Genomic DNA, 17,607 nt, shown 5'->3' on the forward strand with positions numbered 1-17,607 from the left:
TCACTGTAAAAGAGCAGAAAGAAGCACTCTGGCTCTTGGTTTCTACCAAGGAAAGTACACCCAGTTGGAGGCTATGACCCTGCCTCCCAGCCATAACATCAAGCCAAGGGGGGAACCAAGCTGACCCATCCATCAGCCAGAGAAGCAGAACTACAATACCGGTTCTTAATTTGTTCAGGTCACAACAACTTTCAAGAATCTAATGAAAGTTACATGCCTCATCCAAGAATGTGTACTTAAGCCCAGATGTCAAAATTGACAGGAAGGTAATCACAGGTCCAAAACACACTGCAAAAATAATTCATTTTGAGACTGCTTTAACTGACCATACAAAGCCTAAACTCCTGCAAATCATGTGGGGCTGGATCAACATTCTGTTCGATTGGAGTGAGGAGTATTTTAAACGTATGCACTAACCCTTAGGATGTCTTGTAATTTTAGGTTCCAAGCACAATGATAGGGCTTGTCTCGTCTATTTAACTTAAAGTGTGTTTGTTTGTTTAACTGGGCTGCTTTGAGTTACAACAAATAAATACATAGCATCATTTATAATTAGCTGTAATGTACACCTCCATCTTCCAGGAAACCATAATACCTAGAGATTAGAATCTATGATGTATACACCCTTGTTGCATTTGTTGCAAAAGCACTGTATATTCAACTGATATTCACAAGAGATTAAAATTAATTTGAAAAACTGAAAGACAAATTATAAAGAAGTATCTCATTTATTTTATTCAACTACTAGGAAATTCCCTAAGAGTTGCTTGGTTGCTATAAATAATAAAGGCAAACTTTAGAATGGTAGCAGCTAAAATCTTTAAAATTATCACACCATGCTGGACACAAAGTGGACAAAGCCCAAAATTTTCCCAGAATTTCCAAAAAAGTTTATTGTTTAGTCCTAAATTTGCAGGAAAATGTTTGGAATGTCGACCAAAGTCTAAATATAAGATTGGTCAATAAATAAATAAATATGTGTTCAAGAGCTAATTAATTAAAAAGCAGAAATCTGACGTGTTTGATTGGGAGGAGCTCAAAAGTAGTTGGTGGATTGACAGTGAAAACTTACTATGGTCTTTGTTTTGATCCCATTGGCTAACACATAAAGTAGTGTGACTCCAATCAAATGTGTGTATAGGTATAGTGTAATAATCAGACAGACAGAAAAACACTTTTATCATTCAAATTATCATTTTTAATTTTATAGAACACAGCAGAGAGAATACTTATGATGAAAATAAAAACAAGGTTCACCCTATCTAGAGAATGCATGAATTAAACAGAAGCTGGATGGTCATCTATTAAGGGTGCTTTGATCGTGTATTCCACCGTGGCAAGACGGTGGACAGGATGCCCCTTGTGGTCTCTTCCAACTCCATGATTCTGTGAAAAACAGTGTTTTACTGTACTCCCAGAAGTGACAGATTGGGGCAGAAAGAAATTTGATTGTAGGTGAGGGCTGCAACAGAAGAAAATCTTGCCAACTTTAGCATCCCACCATAGATTCAAGAGACATCACAATGTAGCACTCTCAATAAAGGCTGGTCAGACACTTCAGCTGTGCAATAGATATTGTTCCACATCTTAACAGGATAATAGCCCAGGACCTGCAAATTTGCTTGTCATGGTAAACATTACTATCCAGCCTGAAAAGTTCAACTATTCTCAAACTTCCTCCCAAGATTAGAAGCTGTATGCATTGTATTTCCAAGCCACTTCAATTGTCAGAAGCATAGTGTGACATGGACAAGTTCCAGTTCTCCTCCTAAATTTAGACAAAGTGGTGGTGGAAAACAAAGAAGTGACTGTCCCTGACTTTGTGATGCACATCAAAGAAAACAGTTTGTAGACTCCTGGTTAGATTTTTTAAAAATGTTAAATAGTACCAGACCGTATCTCTGTAACTGATTTAAGTGATAAAGCCTTTCACAGGTAAATTTTAAATTATGAATTGACTGTTTTAAATATGTATGGTTTTTAAACTGATATTTTTTATAGGTGTTCATGTTTTTAACTCAGTTATGTATCTAATTGTTGCTATATTTTAATATGTTTTCTCTGCCTCAATCCACAGGGCAAGGTGGGTAAGAAATTGTTGTTGTTGTCGTTGTTAGCTTTTGCAATACTTCCTGTTATCATCTGGAAACGGCTTTAACATTTTTGTTCCCAAAGCATCTGAGAGCTTCCTTCCCTGCATGCACAATAACATTTTCCAGGACTAGAGTAACATTTTAATAGTTTGCAAGATAGGGGTTAATTCAGGATTGTAAGGCTATGCAGCGTTCTCTCAATGATAGTTACACAAACCAATACGAAAGTACTATTCTTTGCAGCTGGTTTAAAGAATGTATTTAGAAAACATTTACCTTATTATAGAATTCTAGTTCTCTGGGCCCTCGAGGTGGTGGCTGCAATTGTTTGAGGACTGTGCCATCAGGATGCTGCAATATGCCTGAGGTACAACACAGAAAATTGGTTTAAATTTTTTTTTCAAAGCATAAAAAATATAGTCTTCAAACAATTAAATAATTTCAACAACTGTTGACAATCTTAACCACTTGCTGAGTTCTCCATAAGTAACAGATACAGGCATGTTGGAATATACTACTTCAACCAAAAATGGCCCAGGAAAACAAGGCTTAGAAAACTTTTTTTAAAATTATGCAAATAAAAAAAGGTAAAACAGATTTCAACTTCTAGCCAACAAGGATTTCACATTTGCAGGACATTGGCCTCATGCTGTTATCCAGGAGTGCCTAGAAGAGACAGAGAAAAGGGAGAAACAGCACAAGAACATATTTACAAAGGTGGAGTGTATAGAACCTCCGGCCTATTTCTATCACCAAACCTTGCCATTATTCTGGGCTAGTTCAGTGCTGTTAACTGAACAATATTACTGTCAATTAAGGCAGGCTAAGATCTAAGTTTGCTACATCAAAGCAAACAATTTGCAGCTTGTGAATTAATTATCACTTAACTAATTAACTTGCAATGCCTTGTACTCTTAAAAACTGCAGCGCAGAGTGCTTTGCTTTGATTCAGCAAATGACATTCCCAGATCTTAATTGGCCTTGCAAGTCAAAAGGTGAATTCATTAAAAGACTGCTGCTACTGCTTCAGCAATAATTCTTTGCTACACCTGAGATGTTAAGCAAGATCAATCTAAAGATCTGCCAGCAGACCTCATCAGTTCAGTTTAGAATTTTAACTTGATGTTTACATTAAAATTATGGCAATATATATTTTAAACCAATATATTTAGCCTGTGTTTTGTCCCAAGAGCAATGCTATGGACTTTGGGTGTAGTAAGGCCTCTGGCTCTCGGGAACACAGCCAGAACAAAAGACTTGTCCACAAATTTCTTAAGTTTCAAAAGCTTTACTGGTTATAACACAAAAACATGAAACTTATCTCCTTTTTCTCAATAGTCCTTCCTAAATACCTTGCTCTCTTCTTGGTGGATTCTATCTTTCTTCTTCTGAGGACTATTTTTCTTCTTTTGTGGACTTATCTTTTTGTCAAAGGAAAATACTCTCTCCAGGTCTGACTTGGCTGAAATCTTACTACACACTGAAACTAACTAGAGGGAGACAGCATAAGACCCTGGGATTTCCCACAATCCTTGCCTTTCTTAAAGCTATAGATCTCTATTTCCCCTTCTAAACTAATACATAGAAAAGCTAATATAATCTCAACTAAATATATGTCTCAAGAGAATCAAAGATGCTCTGGAGGCATGACAGCCTGGTTTAAGGATAGAACATAAATAAATAAAAAGGTGTTTTTTCTGGCTTTGCCTTCACTACTGCTTAAATAAGAAGAGTCTGCATTCGGAGTTACTAGCCAACAATATTTTCTATCTTTATATCTGTTATTTTGTCCTTAAAACCAGCCAACATGTTCTCGCTTTTCAAAAAGCTTGCATAAATCTCAGCAATCTGGGTGGTCATTTTGTTTTACATTTTCTTGCATTGACATTTGGCAAAATTTCTAAGAGCATATCTGTAAACATCCACTTGGAAAGTCTTTACGACAAGTTACTGCACTGCCTCTCACTGATAGGTATGCAATCCACTGATCTCAGTTGGATGTAACTAGTAGTGTTACTTCCACCAGAGAAATGGTCACCTCCAAATCAAATCCCTCGTTTCCTCTGCGCCCAACTGCTTCTGGAGGGTGGGGGAGCCTTATAAGCAGATAAGCAAGGGAATCCTTTAAAGACTGAAGCAGCTTGTGGGTGGGAACTGCACGTGGAACAGGGCAAGAGATACTTCCTTTGCACAAAAACAAGCCCACTCACGTAACATTGGATTGGATTTAAACTACAGTAATGACTATTGTACATATACTTTAGGACTCCTACTTATACGCAGCCCTGGGTCCCATTAATAATAATAATAATAATAAAATATTTATTTCTATACCGCTTTTCCTGGGAGATCAAAGCGGTTTACAAGTTCAAAGGGAATATACATTTGAAACATGTTACAATATAATATACAGTCAAGAATACTGTGTCTTCAGGCTAGCCTGTTCTCTCCCTCCAAAGGCCATTCCTCCCTTTTGGCCAAGTGGGCTCTTGGAGCTATAAAGTCCAGGAAATAACATTTAAACCAATATCAAGGTTGAAAAAAACCCTGTGTCTGGGCAGGCAGCTACACTCACTCAGGGTGACCAGAGGCCCTCCTTTTCCAGGACATGCCCAACATTTCAAACTTCTCTCAAGGTTTGAGTGTTGGGGTTGTGACTCTGGAGACCAGGGTTCAATTCCCAGTTTGTCCACGAAGCCCACTGGGTGATCTTGGGCAAGCCACACTCTCTCAGCCTCAGGGGAAAGGCAATGGCAAACCTCTTCAACAAATGTTGCCAAGAAACCCCCGTGACAGGTTTGCCATACATCAGAAATGACTTGAAAGCACACAACAACTGTAATAAAATACAGTGCATGTAATATAGCTGATTCACCCTACACAAATATACCACTAAATTCCACTTTAGCCCCCATGGCAACATCCAATGGAATTGTAGGTTTGCAGTCTGGTAAGCTGCAATAGCTTCCAGGCTAAGAATTCTAATTTCTCCCCTCGAAACTTCAATTATGGCAATTAAAGTGGAATAATGGTACGATAATTGGGCTGTGTTAATGGACCCTGGATTTTTACACTTTAGGTGAACTGAACTCTACATGGACTAAATGTACACATATATGGCTGAAACAGAGCTACCAATGCACGTATTTCAATAGAACACTTCACAATGAATGTTCTCTCTTTGGATTTAGGATTACAGTCAGCCCTCTGTATCCACAGATTGTGCATCCATGGATTCAATCATCCATGGCTTGAACATGTTCTCCCGAAAAATACGAAAAAACAAACCTGGATTTTGCCCTTTTATATAAGGGACATCATTTTACTACACCACTGTATACAATGGGACTTGAGCATCCACTGATTTTGGTTTCCATGGGGATCCTGAAACCAAACCCCAGCAGAGACTAAGGGTCCATTGGTGGTTTACAGACCGCCCTCAAGCGGCCATTTTCCCGCCGCCGCCATTCGCTGTGGAGGAAACCCCAGCGGCCAGACCGCAAGGCTTCCCGGCGCAGCGAAAAAGGAGCGCCGAAATGGCGCTCCTTTTCAAAACGCAGAAGTGGTGCCACGAGGGGCGAAGCGCGCCCTCGCGGCGTCACTTCTGCCGCGACACGTCTGGACGCTATGCATCCAAGACGTCAAAATGGCGGCACCCATGTGGATGGGCGCTGCCATTTACGACGCGCTCCGTGCGTACTACAGAGAAGAGCCATGAGGAAGGTAAGACCCTTCCTAACCCTAATACGGCCCTTCCTAACCCTAGTACGCTCGGAGCGCATACTTTATGGTGGTCTGTAACCCGCCATTGTATCCCTTAAAGTTCACTATATTCTGGACAGATTCTGAACAGACAGGTTAAGAATTGCCAGTCAATAAGAAATACTTCAGATATTGCTAGGGATGAAAGAAAGTTATCCTACATGCCATGGACCTGTCAAAAATACATCTGTTTTCACATTCAAGGATACATCACACCAACCCCATGGTAGATTTTGCAATGCGACTCTAACCCTTTTGCCTAAATCTGTGACACTTTCTGACTGGTTTGGCTTTGTATAGGGGCACAGACTCTGAATTTTGAGAAATGCTACTCTACATTCATGTACGTTTTCAACACTGGAACACAGTGACCCCACTGGAATCCAAGAGAGACTTGGAAGTCACTTTAATGTTGTAATCTCTTCAAATCTTTCCGTACATTCATTCATCACCAATTTCCCCTTTTCTTACCTCTACCTAGGCCCAGTTTCAGTAAAAGAGACTATTCACAGGAAACCACACTCACTGCATGGTGATGAAATCACTCTCTAATGAATGGCGAACCTTCTCTTTATTCAAAACAGGAGACGCAACATTCTGTTTTTTCTTCCTGCAGTTTCTCTGTTTCCTGTAGAAACCTACAAGAGGTCTCCCTATTTATCCCATTAAAAGTTTCTGAACTTTTTTAGTAGGAGCACCAGCATTTATTTTATTTTATTTTTTTACAGTTTGATTTTTGTTTGGGTATTGGTACACGGAAAAGGGAAACTCAATTTTCCCTTGCTTCAAAACTTCCTCTTCACAGAGAAGAAGTGTACACCAATATATCAAATTAAGAGTAAATTATCAAAAGGGAAAAAGGAGCCTTGCCCTGCAGGCTTGAAGAAGAGCAGAGGGAGGTCATTTGCAAACCAAAACAAAGCAGCAGGCATAGCAGCAAGCACAGTAAGGAAGCCGTCATATGTAATGACTTTAAACAGTTTACTAGGAAGGAAAATGTTGTGCTGCTCTAGTATTGCTCCAGAAATACATGCCAAGACGCAAGTATTTACTGTAAACTACCAAGCTGTACAGAAGCAGACACAATAGAAAACCCTTCAATAAGGATAAAAACCAAGTTTTATGAGAATATTAGGTGCTAGACTTCAAAAGTGAAACATTTTCACCTTTTAAAAAAAGAATTACTTAAAAGTTTGATGTTGTTACACAAAACTAAAAGCTACTAAATGGATTGACACAGGGAAGACCCAAAGAGGGAGACAGGACCACTCTGAAAATCATAAGATGCCCTGAAATAAATTGGCCCTTTCATCTTACTTCACTGGACTACTGGAAATGAAGCGAAATGAACACACACATGTACACACCAAATTGATCGGTGGTCTTATAATCAAACCTAGTAGGGTGGTTTAAAAGTTAAAATGAAAAATAGCTCTGGTACAGTGGTTCCCAACTTGGGGTGTGTCAAAGAATGGCATGTGTCCTTCAGTGATAAGTCATCACCAGAATAAATTAGAATCTGACTGCTGTTTAGATTTGCATTTTATGCACAGGGTTAAAATCTTCTTTTTTTAAGGGCAATTTGTTCACTCGTAGTATTGTAGCCTACATGGCATGGTGGTTTGAGTGTTGGACTATGGCTCTGAAGAACAGGCTTTGAATCCCTGCTTGGCCATGAAACTCACTGGGTGACTCTGGGCAAGTCACATTCATTCAGCCTCAGAGCATGGCAGTGGTAAATTCCCTCTGAAGAAACTTGCCATTTAAAATGTTAATGTTTTTAACTTTTTTAAATTCTTTACTCATGGTTTTTTTTTTATTTTACATTTACAGTTTTAATGCTTTGTATTAACTTGTACTTATTTAAATTTTGTTACTTGCCTTGAATCCCTGTATCAGGAAAAAATTGGGATTAATAATAATAATAAAGAAGAAGAAGACGACCCTGTGAAAGTCAGAAACGACTTGAAAGAGCACAACAACTATAGTATTGTATGTGGTTCAAAAATTAGAAATTAGAATTCTTCAACCTCAAATGTGATATTACTTTTGTAGGGGAGGCAAACATTAATCAAACATCTTCTAAGGGCTTGGGGCATAGAAAAGGTTGGGAACCACTGCTCTAGTATATTGTCCTGAGTTCCCTGAGAAAAAGGGTGACACAAATGGGCTAAATACATAAAACCTCTGCTGCTGCTGCTGCTGCTGCTGCTGCTGCTGCTGCTCCTATTGTCATTGTTGTTAACAGCATATGTCCCCACCCACACCCCAACAAATCCCCTCTTGAAAAGACATACAACTGGAAGCACTGAAGAAAGAAAGAAGTCACTCAAAACTTTGGGGAAACATGAAAGGGGGGCTGCAAGCAGATTCAAACCAAAAATAATCCCTTGGGACCTCCAAATTTAAATCCCAAGGGTGGGCGAAATAAAATTGTGATTGTTGCTGTGTTCCTTCCAGACATTTCCAACACTAAGGTGACCCTATCCTGGCATTTTCTTGGTAAGACTGATTCAGAGGTTTGCCATGGCCTTCCTGTGAGGCTGAGAGAGTATGACTAGCCCAAGGTCATCCAGTGAGTATATACACCTGGCTGGGTGAAATAACCATTGTTGTTGTTGTGTGTCTTCAAGTCATTTCTGACTTATAGTGACCCTAAGGCGACCCTATGATGGGGTTTTCTAGTCAAGATTTGTTCAGAGGAGGTTTGCCATTCTCTTCCCCTGAGAGAGTGTGACCAGCCCAAGGTCACATAGTGAACATAGATGCCTGGGTGGGAGAAATAATTGTTGTTGTGTCCAAAAGACAACCCTATCATAGGGTTTTCTTGTAAAGTTTCATCAGTGTGTTTGTGTGGGAGGGGGTTCCTTTGAGGCTGAGTGTGAGTTGCCCAAGGTCACTCAGTGAGTATAGATGCCCTGTTGTGAGCCTTCGAGTCATTTTCAACACATCTTTAATAATCCCTGTCCTCCACGCCCTGCCCACTACCCTCGATTGAGTCTATCCATCTGGTTTGTGGTCTTCCTCTCTTTCTTCCAACCTCCACCTTTCATAGCATTATTGTTTTTCCTAGTGACCCATGCCTTCTCATTATGTGGCCAAAGTCTGATAGTCTTAACTTGATCATCTTTGCTTCCAAGGAGAGCCCTGGTCTGATCTGTTCAAAAACCCATTTGTTTGTCTTCTTGGCTGTCCATGGGATCCTAACTACTCTTCTCCAGCACCACATTTCAAATGAATTGATTTTTTCCCCTCTCTGCTTCCTTCACTATCCAGCTCTCACATCTGTTTACATGGTAATTGGGAATATAATGGCCTAATGACTTTAGTGCTCAGTTGTATGTCTTTGCTCTTCAGTAGCTTTTCCAGTTCTTTCATAGCTGCCTTTCCCATTCCTAGTCTTCTTCTGATTTCTTGACTGCAGTCTCCATTCTGGTCAGTGTTTGATCCTAGATATGGAGATTCTTTAACTATTTTAATTTCCTCGTTGTCTAGATTGAATTTGTGTATTTCTGTTTTCTTTATGTCCAGCATCAGACCTGTCTTTGCACTTTCATCTGTAACTAAAGCCTCCTAATATAAAGCCTCTATAAAAGCCTTCTTATGGAGTTTTTGTTGATGCGTGCCTTTGAGTTTCTGACTTGTGGCAAGCCTAAGGCACAGTTGTAAACACTGATTACAAAGTTTCGAATCATAGAGTTGGAAGAGACCGCAAGAGCCATCCAGTCCAACCCCATTCTGCCATGCAGGAACTCTCAATCAAAGCATCCCCATTGACAGATGGCCATCCAGCCTCTGTTTGAAGACCTCTAAGGGAGGAGACTCCACTACACTCCGAGGAAGGAGTGTGTTCCACTGTCGAACAGCCCTTACTCTCAGGAAGTTCCTCCTAATGTTGAGCTGGAATCTCTTTTCCTGTAGCTTGCATCCATTGCTCTGGGTCCTGTTCTCTGGAGCAACAGAAAACAAGCTGGCTCCCTCCTCAATATGTTTAAAGAATAATAATTAAATAATACCAAGCTTATAGTGACCGTAAGGCAAACCTATCATGGGGGTTTATGGTGATTCTACCATAGGGGTATATAGTGGCCCTAAGGCCCTGTCATGGGGGCTTATAGTGACCCTATCATGGGGGGGAGGGTTTATAGTGACCCTACCACCCTCTCATGGGGGATTTCTTGTCAAGACTGGTTCAGAGGGGGTTTGCCTTTGCCTTCCCCTGAGGAGGCTGAGAGAGTGTGTCCTGACCGAGGTCGCCCAGTGGGGTTCATACTGAGCTCCAGGGCACTCTGGATCAGGATCCGAACCCAGAGCCCTTAGCCCAGGAGGGTGGCTGGCTAAAGATTTGGGGAGGGGAGGTGCGAGTGAGCCCCTAGGGCCCATAAGGGGAGGGGGTGTCGGGGTCTCCAAGGGTCCACTCACCGCCCTTGTCCTTGCCGTACATGTGCCCGGCCACCTGATGGGAGAGAGGGACGCAGCCATTGAGGAGCCCCCGCCTTCCATCCTCCATGGACGACGACGAGGAGGAGGAGGAGGAGAGCGAGGGGCTTGGAGGAGCTGCGTCCAACGGGGGGAGCTGGGTGGCCATTTCCTCGGGCGGGTGGGCGCCCTCCCTCCTTCCTCAAGGGCTCCCGCCGTCCTCCTCCCCTTCTTCGTCGACGACGACGATGCTGCTGCTGCTTCTGGCTGTCGGTTGCCCAGACCAGAAGGCCAGGGGCTCCATCTCTTCCTCGCGCACGCGCACAGGCGCGCGCTCTCCCTCAGCAGCCAGCAGCAAAACCCTTACTGACAGGCAGGAGCAGCAGCAGCTTCTATCTCGCCACCACGCATGCGCGGTAACCCAGGGAGCATGCGCAGTAGCGGCCTCTGAAGCCGCCCCCTTCTTCTCCTCCTCCTCCTCCTCAGTTTGCCCTGGTTTTTTGTGGGCAGACAGGGCAAAGGCCTGTTTACAGTTGCAACATCTAAACAAAACCAAATAAACACATTTGTTACCACATCATTTTAAACTAGATAATGAAATACATATTTAGAGACAACCCTGTTGGCCATATGTCAAAGTACAATAAAATCCAAATCTCACAAAACTCATTAACACTTAAAACATATGTCCTACACACAGTGGTTCTCAACCTTGGGTCCTCCAAGCATTGGACTTCAGCTCCCACAATCCCATATCATTTGGGCAAGCTGGCTGAGACTTCTGGGAGATGAAGTCCAGAACATTAGGAGAGCCAAAGGTTGAGAACCACTGTCCTACAAGATACAGACAAGTCCATTACAGAGATAGTTAGTAACCAAGGTCCAAAACACACTGCAGAAATAATCCAGTTTGAAGCCACTTTAACTGCCCTGAGTCAGTACTAGGGAATCCTGGGAACTGTAGTTTATTGTGGCAACACCAGAGCTCTCTGACAGAGAAGGCTAAATGTCTCACAAAACTACAATTCCCAGAATTCCCTAGCATTGAGCCAGGGCAGTTAAAGCGGTCTCAAACGGGATTATTTCTGCAGTGTGTTTTGGACTTAAGTTTCTTTTTTTCTGCACAAAGAACACACCATTCTTTCCCCCAGTCCACAAAATTAATTTGGGTTTTTTTAAGGTATATTCTGTAAATTTTAAATGTTTTAAACTGTTTTTATATGTTTTACAAGTCTCGATGGGTCTGTGAACGCATAATAAAATATTTTATAATAATATAATATTTTATATAACATAACATTATGTTTTAAATAAAATATTATATGAGTCCCAGTTCTGAGAAAAGAGCGGGATACAAATAAATAAATAAATAATTATTATTATTATTATTATTATTATTATTATTATTTAGAGAGATCTTGTAGCACCTTTGAGACTATGTGAAAGAAAGAAGTTGGCAGTATTGGCTTTCCTTGACTTCAGTCTACTTCCTCAGATGCATTTAGACAAAATGCATCTGAGGAAGAAGTCTATGAAAGCTTCATGCTGCCAGCTTCTTTCTTTCATTTAGTCTCAAAGGTGCTACAAATTCTCTCTACATACTGATTCTACAGACTAACATGGCTATATATTTGAATTCTACCAAAATACACAATATACAAGTTGCAGGCTTTCAAAGCTCCGCTGGCTTCTTCCTCAGGCAAAGGTGTTTTTTTAAAAAAGCATAGAAATATACCGTATATACTCATCTATAAGTCTAAAAATTTATTTCCAAAAATTGACCCCAAAATCTCAGATTGACTTCTTTATGGGTCACTATGGTAATGTGATAGCAGCTCCTTCAGATTTCCCCATGCGGAGCAGAGAGTTTCTTTCTCTCTGGAACCAAGCAGAAAGAATCCTGGGTGATAGTTTGATATTGCTGTTTGTTTAAGAGTCCATCTCCTGCATGTGCGCCTGGCTGAAACGATGAAGCAAAAATCCTCAGAGAGAGTCTCTCTTGCCATATGCACACATAGACACATTGAAGAAGCCTCCAAGTTTTACCTTCAACCTATCCACGGGGTCATGGCAAAATGCGTAATTTTGGCCCCAAAACTTGCCCTCGACTTATACATGAGGTTGACTTATAGTCGAGTATATACAATAGGTTGAGTCTCTCTTGTCCGAAATGCATGAGACTAGATGTATTTTGGATTTTTTTAAATTTTATTTTGGAATATTTGCATATACATAATGAGATATCTTGAAGATGGAATCCCAACTCTAAACACAAAACTAAACATTCATTTATGTTTCAAACATATCTTATATGCATGGTCTGAAGATAATTTTATACAAGGTTTTTAATCATTTGGGGCATAAAACAAAGATTGTGTGCACCGAACCATGAGAAAGCAAAAGTATCACTGTCTCAGCCACCCCTATGGACAATTTTGGATTTTGCAATATTTAGGATTTCCGAATTCCAGATAAGGGAGACTCAGCCTGTAGTCCAAGTTTTTCCATATTTGGGCTCAAACATTGATCAGAGCAGAGACTGTAGTCAAGAAACCAGAAGACTTGGACTTGGAAAGGCAGCTATGAAGGAACTAGATGAAATTTTTAAGTGTAAAACTATATCTGAATACTAAAGTTAGGATGGTCCATGCCATAGTATTCCCCATTACTGTGTATGGTTATGAAAGCTGGACAGGAAAGGAAGCTGATAGGAAGAGAATCACCTCATTTGCGATACAGTGCTGGAGAAGAGTTCAGCAAATACCTAGGACTGCTAAAAGGACCAATAAATGGCTCCTAAAACAAATCAGACCTGAATTCCCCCAAGAAGCCAAGATGACTAAGCTGAGGTTGTTGTCTTTTTGCCATATCATGAGAAGAACAGACTCACTAGAAAATATAATAATGCTTGGTAAAGTGGAGGGCAGTAGAAAAAGAGGAAGACCATACAGCAGATGGTTAGACTTGACTGAAGATGGCATGGGCCTGCGTCTGCAAGACTTGAGCAAAGCAGTTGAGGACAGAGGGTCTTGGAGACGTCATATTCTGAGGTTTGCCATTGAGTCAAGGTTGACTTGAAGGCTTTTCTGTTTACTCAAAACGTAGAAGGCAAAATGGCATCTTCATTATATTCCCTTACTATGTGTTGGGAAACACCTGCAATTAGCCGGAAACTTTGTTCCAAAACAAATGAAGTATAGCAGGTTCCAGGTTCCAACACCATACAGATGGACTAAGCCCTACTGATCTGAGAGAAAAGTACTTCTGAACAGTTATGGACAGCAGCTCCGCTCTGGGCCCCACAACAAACTCCAACTCCCAGAATTCCATAGCCTTCAGCCAGGATAGTTAAAACGGTGCCAAACAGGGTTATTTCTGCAGTGTGGATGCAACCTTGGTGGGTTTTATCTAGCCTGTGATGATCATGATAGAGTTTGGGGGCGGGGGGATGGGATGGTAATGTCTTGTAGTACGTGGCTCTCAAAGGTACACAGTGATGCTCTTTCGAGGCATCTGGATTTGTTTATCTAGTTTGCCTTCCTTGTTGCTATGAATCGAAAATGGCATCGCAGTGCATAGTTGGGGTTTTCAAGGCCTGTCCTAGATCTCCTTTTTTGGTCATGCAAGGTAGCTTAGGAGGTCTGGCTTTAGCTTGGCTCTTATTTCAACTTGAGTTATTTCAGCTTCATTATCTGCTAATGGAAGCAATGACTTCTGCATGGGTGTTCTACCTGTACAACTAACAGCGAGAACTCATCGTTATTTCTAAAGAGATAACATTTTTGGTGTTGCCAATTATAAGCTATTACTGGCATTCCTCTTAACAAACAGCTAATGCTATGCTATGACGTACCTGGAGATCTGTATTTTTTAACTACTGACAGTTCTGTACCACATACTGTGCTCACAGGGAGCTTCGTGTGTGCATATTAATACTCCCCAACTGGTAGCGCTGTTCATAGGCAGAGTTTATTAAATCTATCCTACAAGAAGTATATTAATGCATTGCTAAATGTTTCATCAAACGGACAAAGTAAAGCAAGGCCATGGGGAAGGACTAAATATACTCTATAGGAAGGGAATCATGAAAAGAGTTTTTTTTTTTTTTTTTTGCAAAGTATCTGTTTGAGAAAATCTACTGATTTAGCTTTTCAGTAGATAACAATTGTTCCTAATGCCCAATATCTGGCTATTCTGCTCTTAGGTCTGAGAAGAGTATGAACAAAACCAGGTGAGAGTGAGTTGATTTGCACAGGGAGGTGACTTCAATATTTGAACTGGAGCTGGCAATCAACAACTCTGCTGTCAGATAAAGGCAAACAGCCAGTAACAGGGAAAACTATACTGTATATATTAACAGTTACGCCAAGACTCAAAACAAAGTCCATGGACTCTCAACTCTCTCTCTATGACTACTAAGGGGCAAAGGAGCAACACCTCATTTATACCTCCCTATAATATATATATATATATATATATATATATATATATATCTCAGAGATACCAGCCTTTTGAGGGAAAAATTGAGCCAGGGCTTGCCCATGGCTCAAATCAGCCCTTTATTTAGATAGGGAACCTTTCAGTTACTGCAAAAACTAGCAATTCTCTGCCATGCCTAAGGAGAAAATAATAAATGAAATCAGTCCCAGCCAGCCTGGCCAGTGGTCAGGATGCTGGGAGTTGCAATCAAAACAACATTAGGAAGGCGCTACAGCCCTGGTCTCTGGTACTCATAAATTCAGGGCCTTTCACTCTACAGAATTATGATGTTATGATTTCCCTTTTAACTTCCATAACTCCATCCTATGGGATCTTGCCATTTAGGGTTGGGGATTTCATATTCTCTACCAGAGCTCTAGTGTCTCCCAAAACAAAAACCAAACCAAATCAGGAGCTCTCTGTATCTTGTTTTGAGTACAGCTCCCAGCATCCTGACCAGCCTGGTTTGGGTTAATGGTTAATATCCAACAATAGTTGGAGAACCAGATTCCCCACCTCTGCACCTGATACTGTGTTTCAGTATGAGGCTGGTTAGTGAACAGATTATGTTGAATGCTGAGAAATTTAATAATGAAATACAGCATCTGTGGCATGGAAAATAGAGGGCAGAGCCTGGGAAAGTTACTTTTTGAATAATAACTAACAGAATCACCAGCCAGCATAAACCAGGGCCATTCTTTCTAGAGGATTCAGGAATTTTACTTCCAAGCTCTAAGATGGAGAAGAAAGTTAGCATATTTTGTATGTCCATTGACAATAATGGGAATTGAGGTCCATTGCTTTTTGCTATCCACAGAGGAGTCCACAGTCCACAACATAAACCGCGCAGATACAGAGGGCTAATTGTATCTGAATTAATTACAAGGACTCAGACCTATAATACAATATAATACAAGAACTTCAGTACAGTTTTGGTTTTTGATCAGAACTTGCAGAAGTGTTCAACCCACCCCCCAAACCTTTCCACATTTTTTTTTGTGTGTTCAGACTAGGAACTAAAACAGATTCCAATTAGTGCAAGTTTTGTTAACTTTTATGCCACAGTAAAACATAGAATATTAAAATATTTTGGACTTCATGGTGCTGAGTATCTTATATAACCAGGTGATAACAATATTAACTGAATTAATTTTGCTACCTGGCTGTAAATACAAGAAAATATGGAAAAGTCAAAAGGGGTGTTGTTCATGTAGCAATATTCAACATGTGTGTGAGAGAAAACAGAGTCCTACTTGCTCTTAAAAGCATATTGAGCATTGCTTTATTAATGACTATGTGAAGAGCAAAATAGGTAAGACACAGGGTCTTATGCACATCTATCAGTTAGTCTAATTAATATTCCATGTCAACTTACTTTCAGGTATGCCTGCATAGTATTACATCCAAATATAGGTTCAGGTATTGGTGGCATCCCTTTCTGTATCTATGCCTAGTTTCTGCAGTACTCAGTTGTTTTATTAGTGAACTCAGTATTTTTTCCTGCAAAACAATAAAAAATTTCTAGCTACTGAGGAAATGGTGCATGGGTAGAAGAGATTACTTCATCACACCTCCTGTACTAAATGCTTGCTTTTTGGGTGGACAGATGTTGGCACATCATTTGGAAGTCTTAACGATCACAGTTTACTGGTTGAATGAGATAAAACATACAAATATTCTCCAGTGTGCAAAAGTTGCAGTGCTGTTATCCCTCACCATAACACAGGCAGCAATGTAGAAAGATCCTACAGAGCAGTAATACTCAGAGGTGGTCCATGGACCCATGCTGCAGTCCTTGCAGCTCTTCCAGGAAAAAAAGAAAACAACTGCAGTCTGTAGCCAATCCTAGATACATGGAGGCTGGGGAGGAATTGTTGGTCCCCCACATGACACCTCAAGAAGCACTGCTGTTTCTTTCCTTATTATTCATCTCATTAGGAACATTTGGCTCAGAAGTATAAGACAGTATTTTTCATAAATGCTTAATTTTGTTAAGCATACTGGTTACTAAGAGGAAGCATTGTAGGCATTTTCACAATGTCTAAACCAGACATTAATCCAGCTAGTCACATAAGTTCAGTTAGACTAGCAAGGTCCAATACCACTTCCTTATTTTGACCCAGTCTCGAGTTACATTTCTGCCTTCAACACGATTTGACTCATGCAACTCTTGGCTTTACTTCGCGAATGAAGATTCAGGAACGATTCATCTGTGCTTTCTACAAGTGCGTTGATGACGTTGGATGTATCCTTCCAGCTTGTGCAATGGGTTTTTCTGGTGGAGCGCAGTGTGCACAGAACTGGCCTCACCCTTTAAACCAGAGGCTCGACTGCTGAGGCCTTGACAAGCATGGACAGTGGCAGCGAGGTCCTCGGGTCATAGGTTTGATTAGAGTTTCCTTCTCTTAGATGGTTGAACTTACAGGGTTAGGTGAGCACCATCTGCCCGGGTTTGGGATTAGTTTTCCTTCTCCTAGGATGGTTGCCATAAGGCTAGAGAGCCCATCCTGCCCTTTGGGGCTCTTGGTCAGACCCTTCGGTTGTGACCTGTCTGGCATGGGAGGCCCTGCCAGTGACTATTATATCACCGCCAGCATAGCTCACAACTTCATTAGGGTATGCAAGCCTCTCCCCCACACAGTCAGAGCATAGGTGGAGGGGAATAGGAGGCTGGAAGATGACAGTTAAGGAGGGAGGAGCCTCTTTCTTCAGGCTGTCCCTGGTGGAGCTGGGTCTGCCTGATCACTCCCTCTCAGGCCGGAAGATGACAGTTAAGGAGGGATGAGTCTCTTCCTTCAGGCTAGCCCTGGTGGAGCTGGGTCTGCCTGATCACTCCCTCTCAAGCCGGAAGATG

At 41.1% G+C, this 17,607-nt stretch overlaps 1 protein-coding gene across 1 annotated transcript in view; it reads right to left on the reverse strand.

The window, feature by feature from the left end:
• Nucleotides 1–10,635, reverse strand: part of LOC149318737 (inositol polyphosphate multikinase-like) — a 29,268-nt gene extending 18,633 nt beyond the window's left edge. Inside the window, exons 1-2 of the mRNA XM_089510371.1 lie at nucleotides 10,278–10,635; nucleotides 2,370–2,455 (exon numbers count right to left, since the gene is read on the reverse strand). Coding sequence (XP_089366497.1) covers nucleotides 2,370–2,455; nucleotides 10,278–10,443 — 252 coding nt within the window. The 5' untranslated portion in view covers nucleotides 10,444–10,635. The remainder of the gene's footprint in view (nucleotides 1–2,369; nucleotides 2,456–10,277) is intronic.
• Nucleotides 10,636–17,607: the final 6,972 nt, after the last annotated feature.

This window comes from Sceloporus occidentalis, unplaced genomic scaffold, assembly GCF_023333645.1.
Source record: "Sceloporus occidentalis isolate IW3139 unplaced genomic scaffold, rSceOcc1.0.p SCAF_2, whole genome shotgun sequence".
NCBI lineage: Eukaryota > Metazoa > Chordata > Lepidosauria > Squamata > Phrynosomatidae > Sceloporus > Sceloporus occidentalis.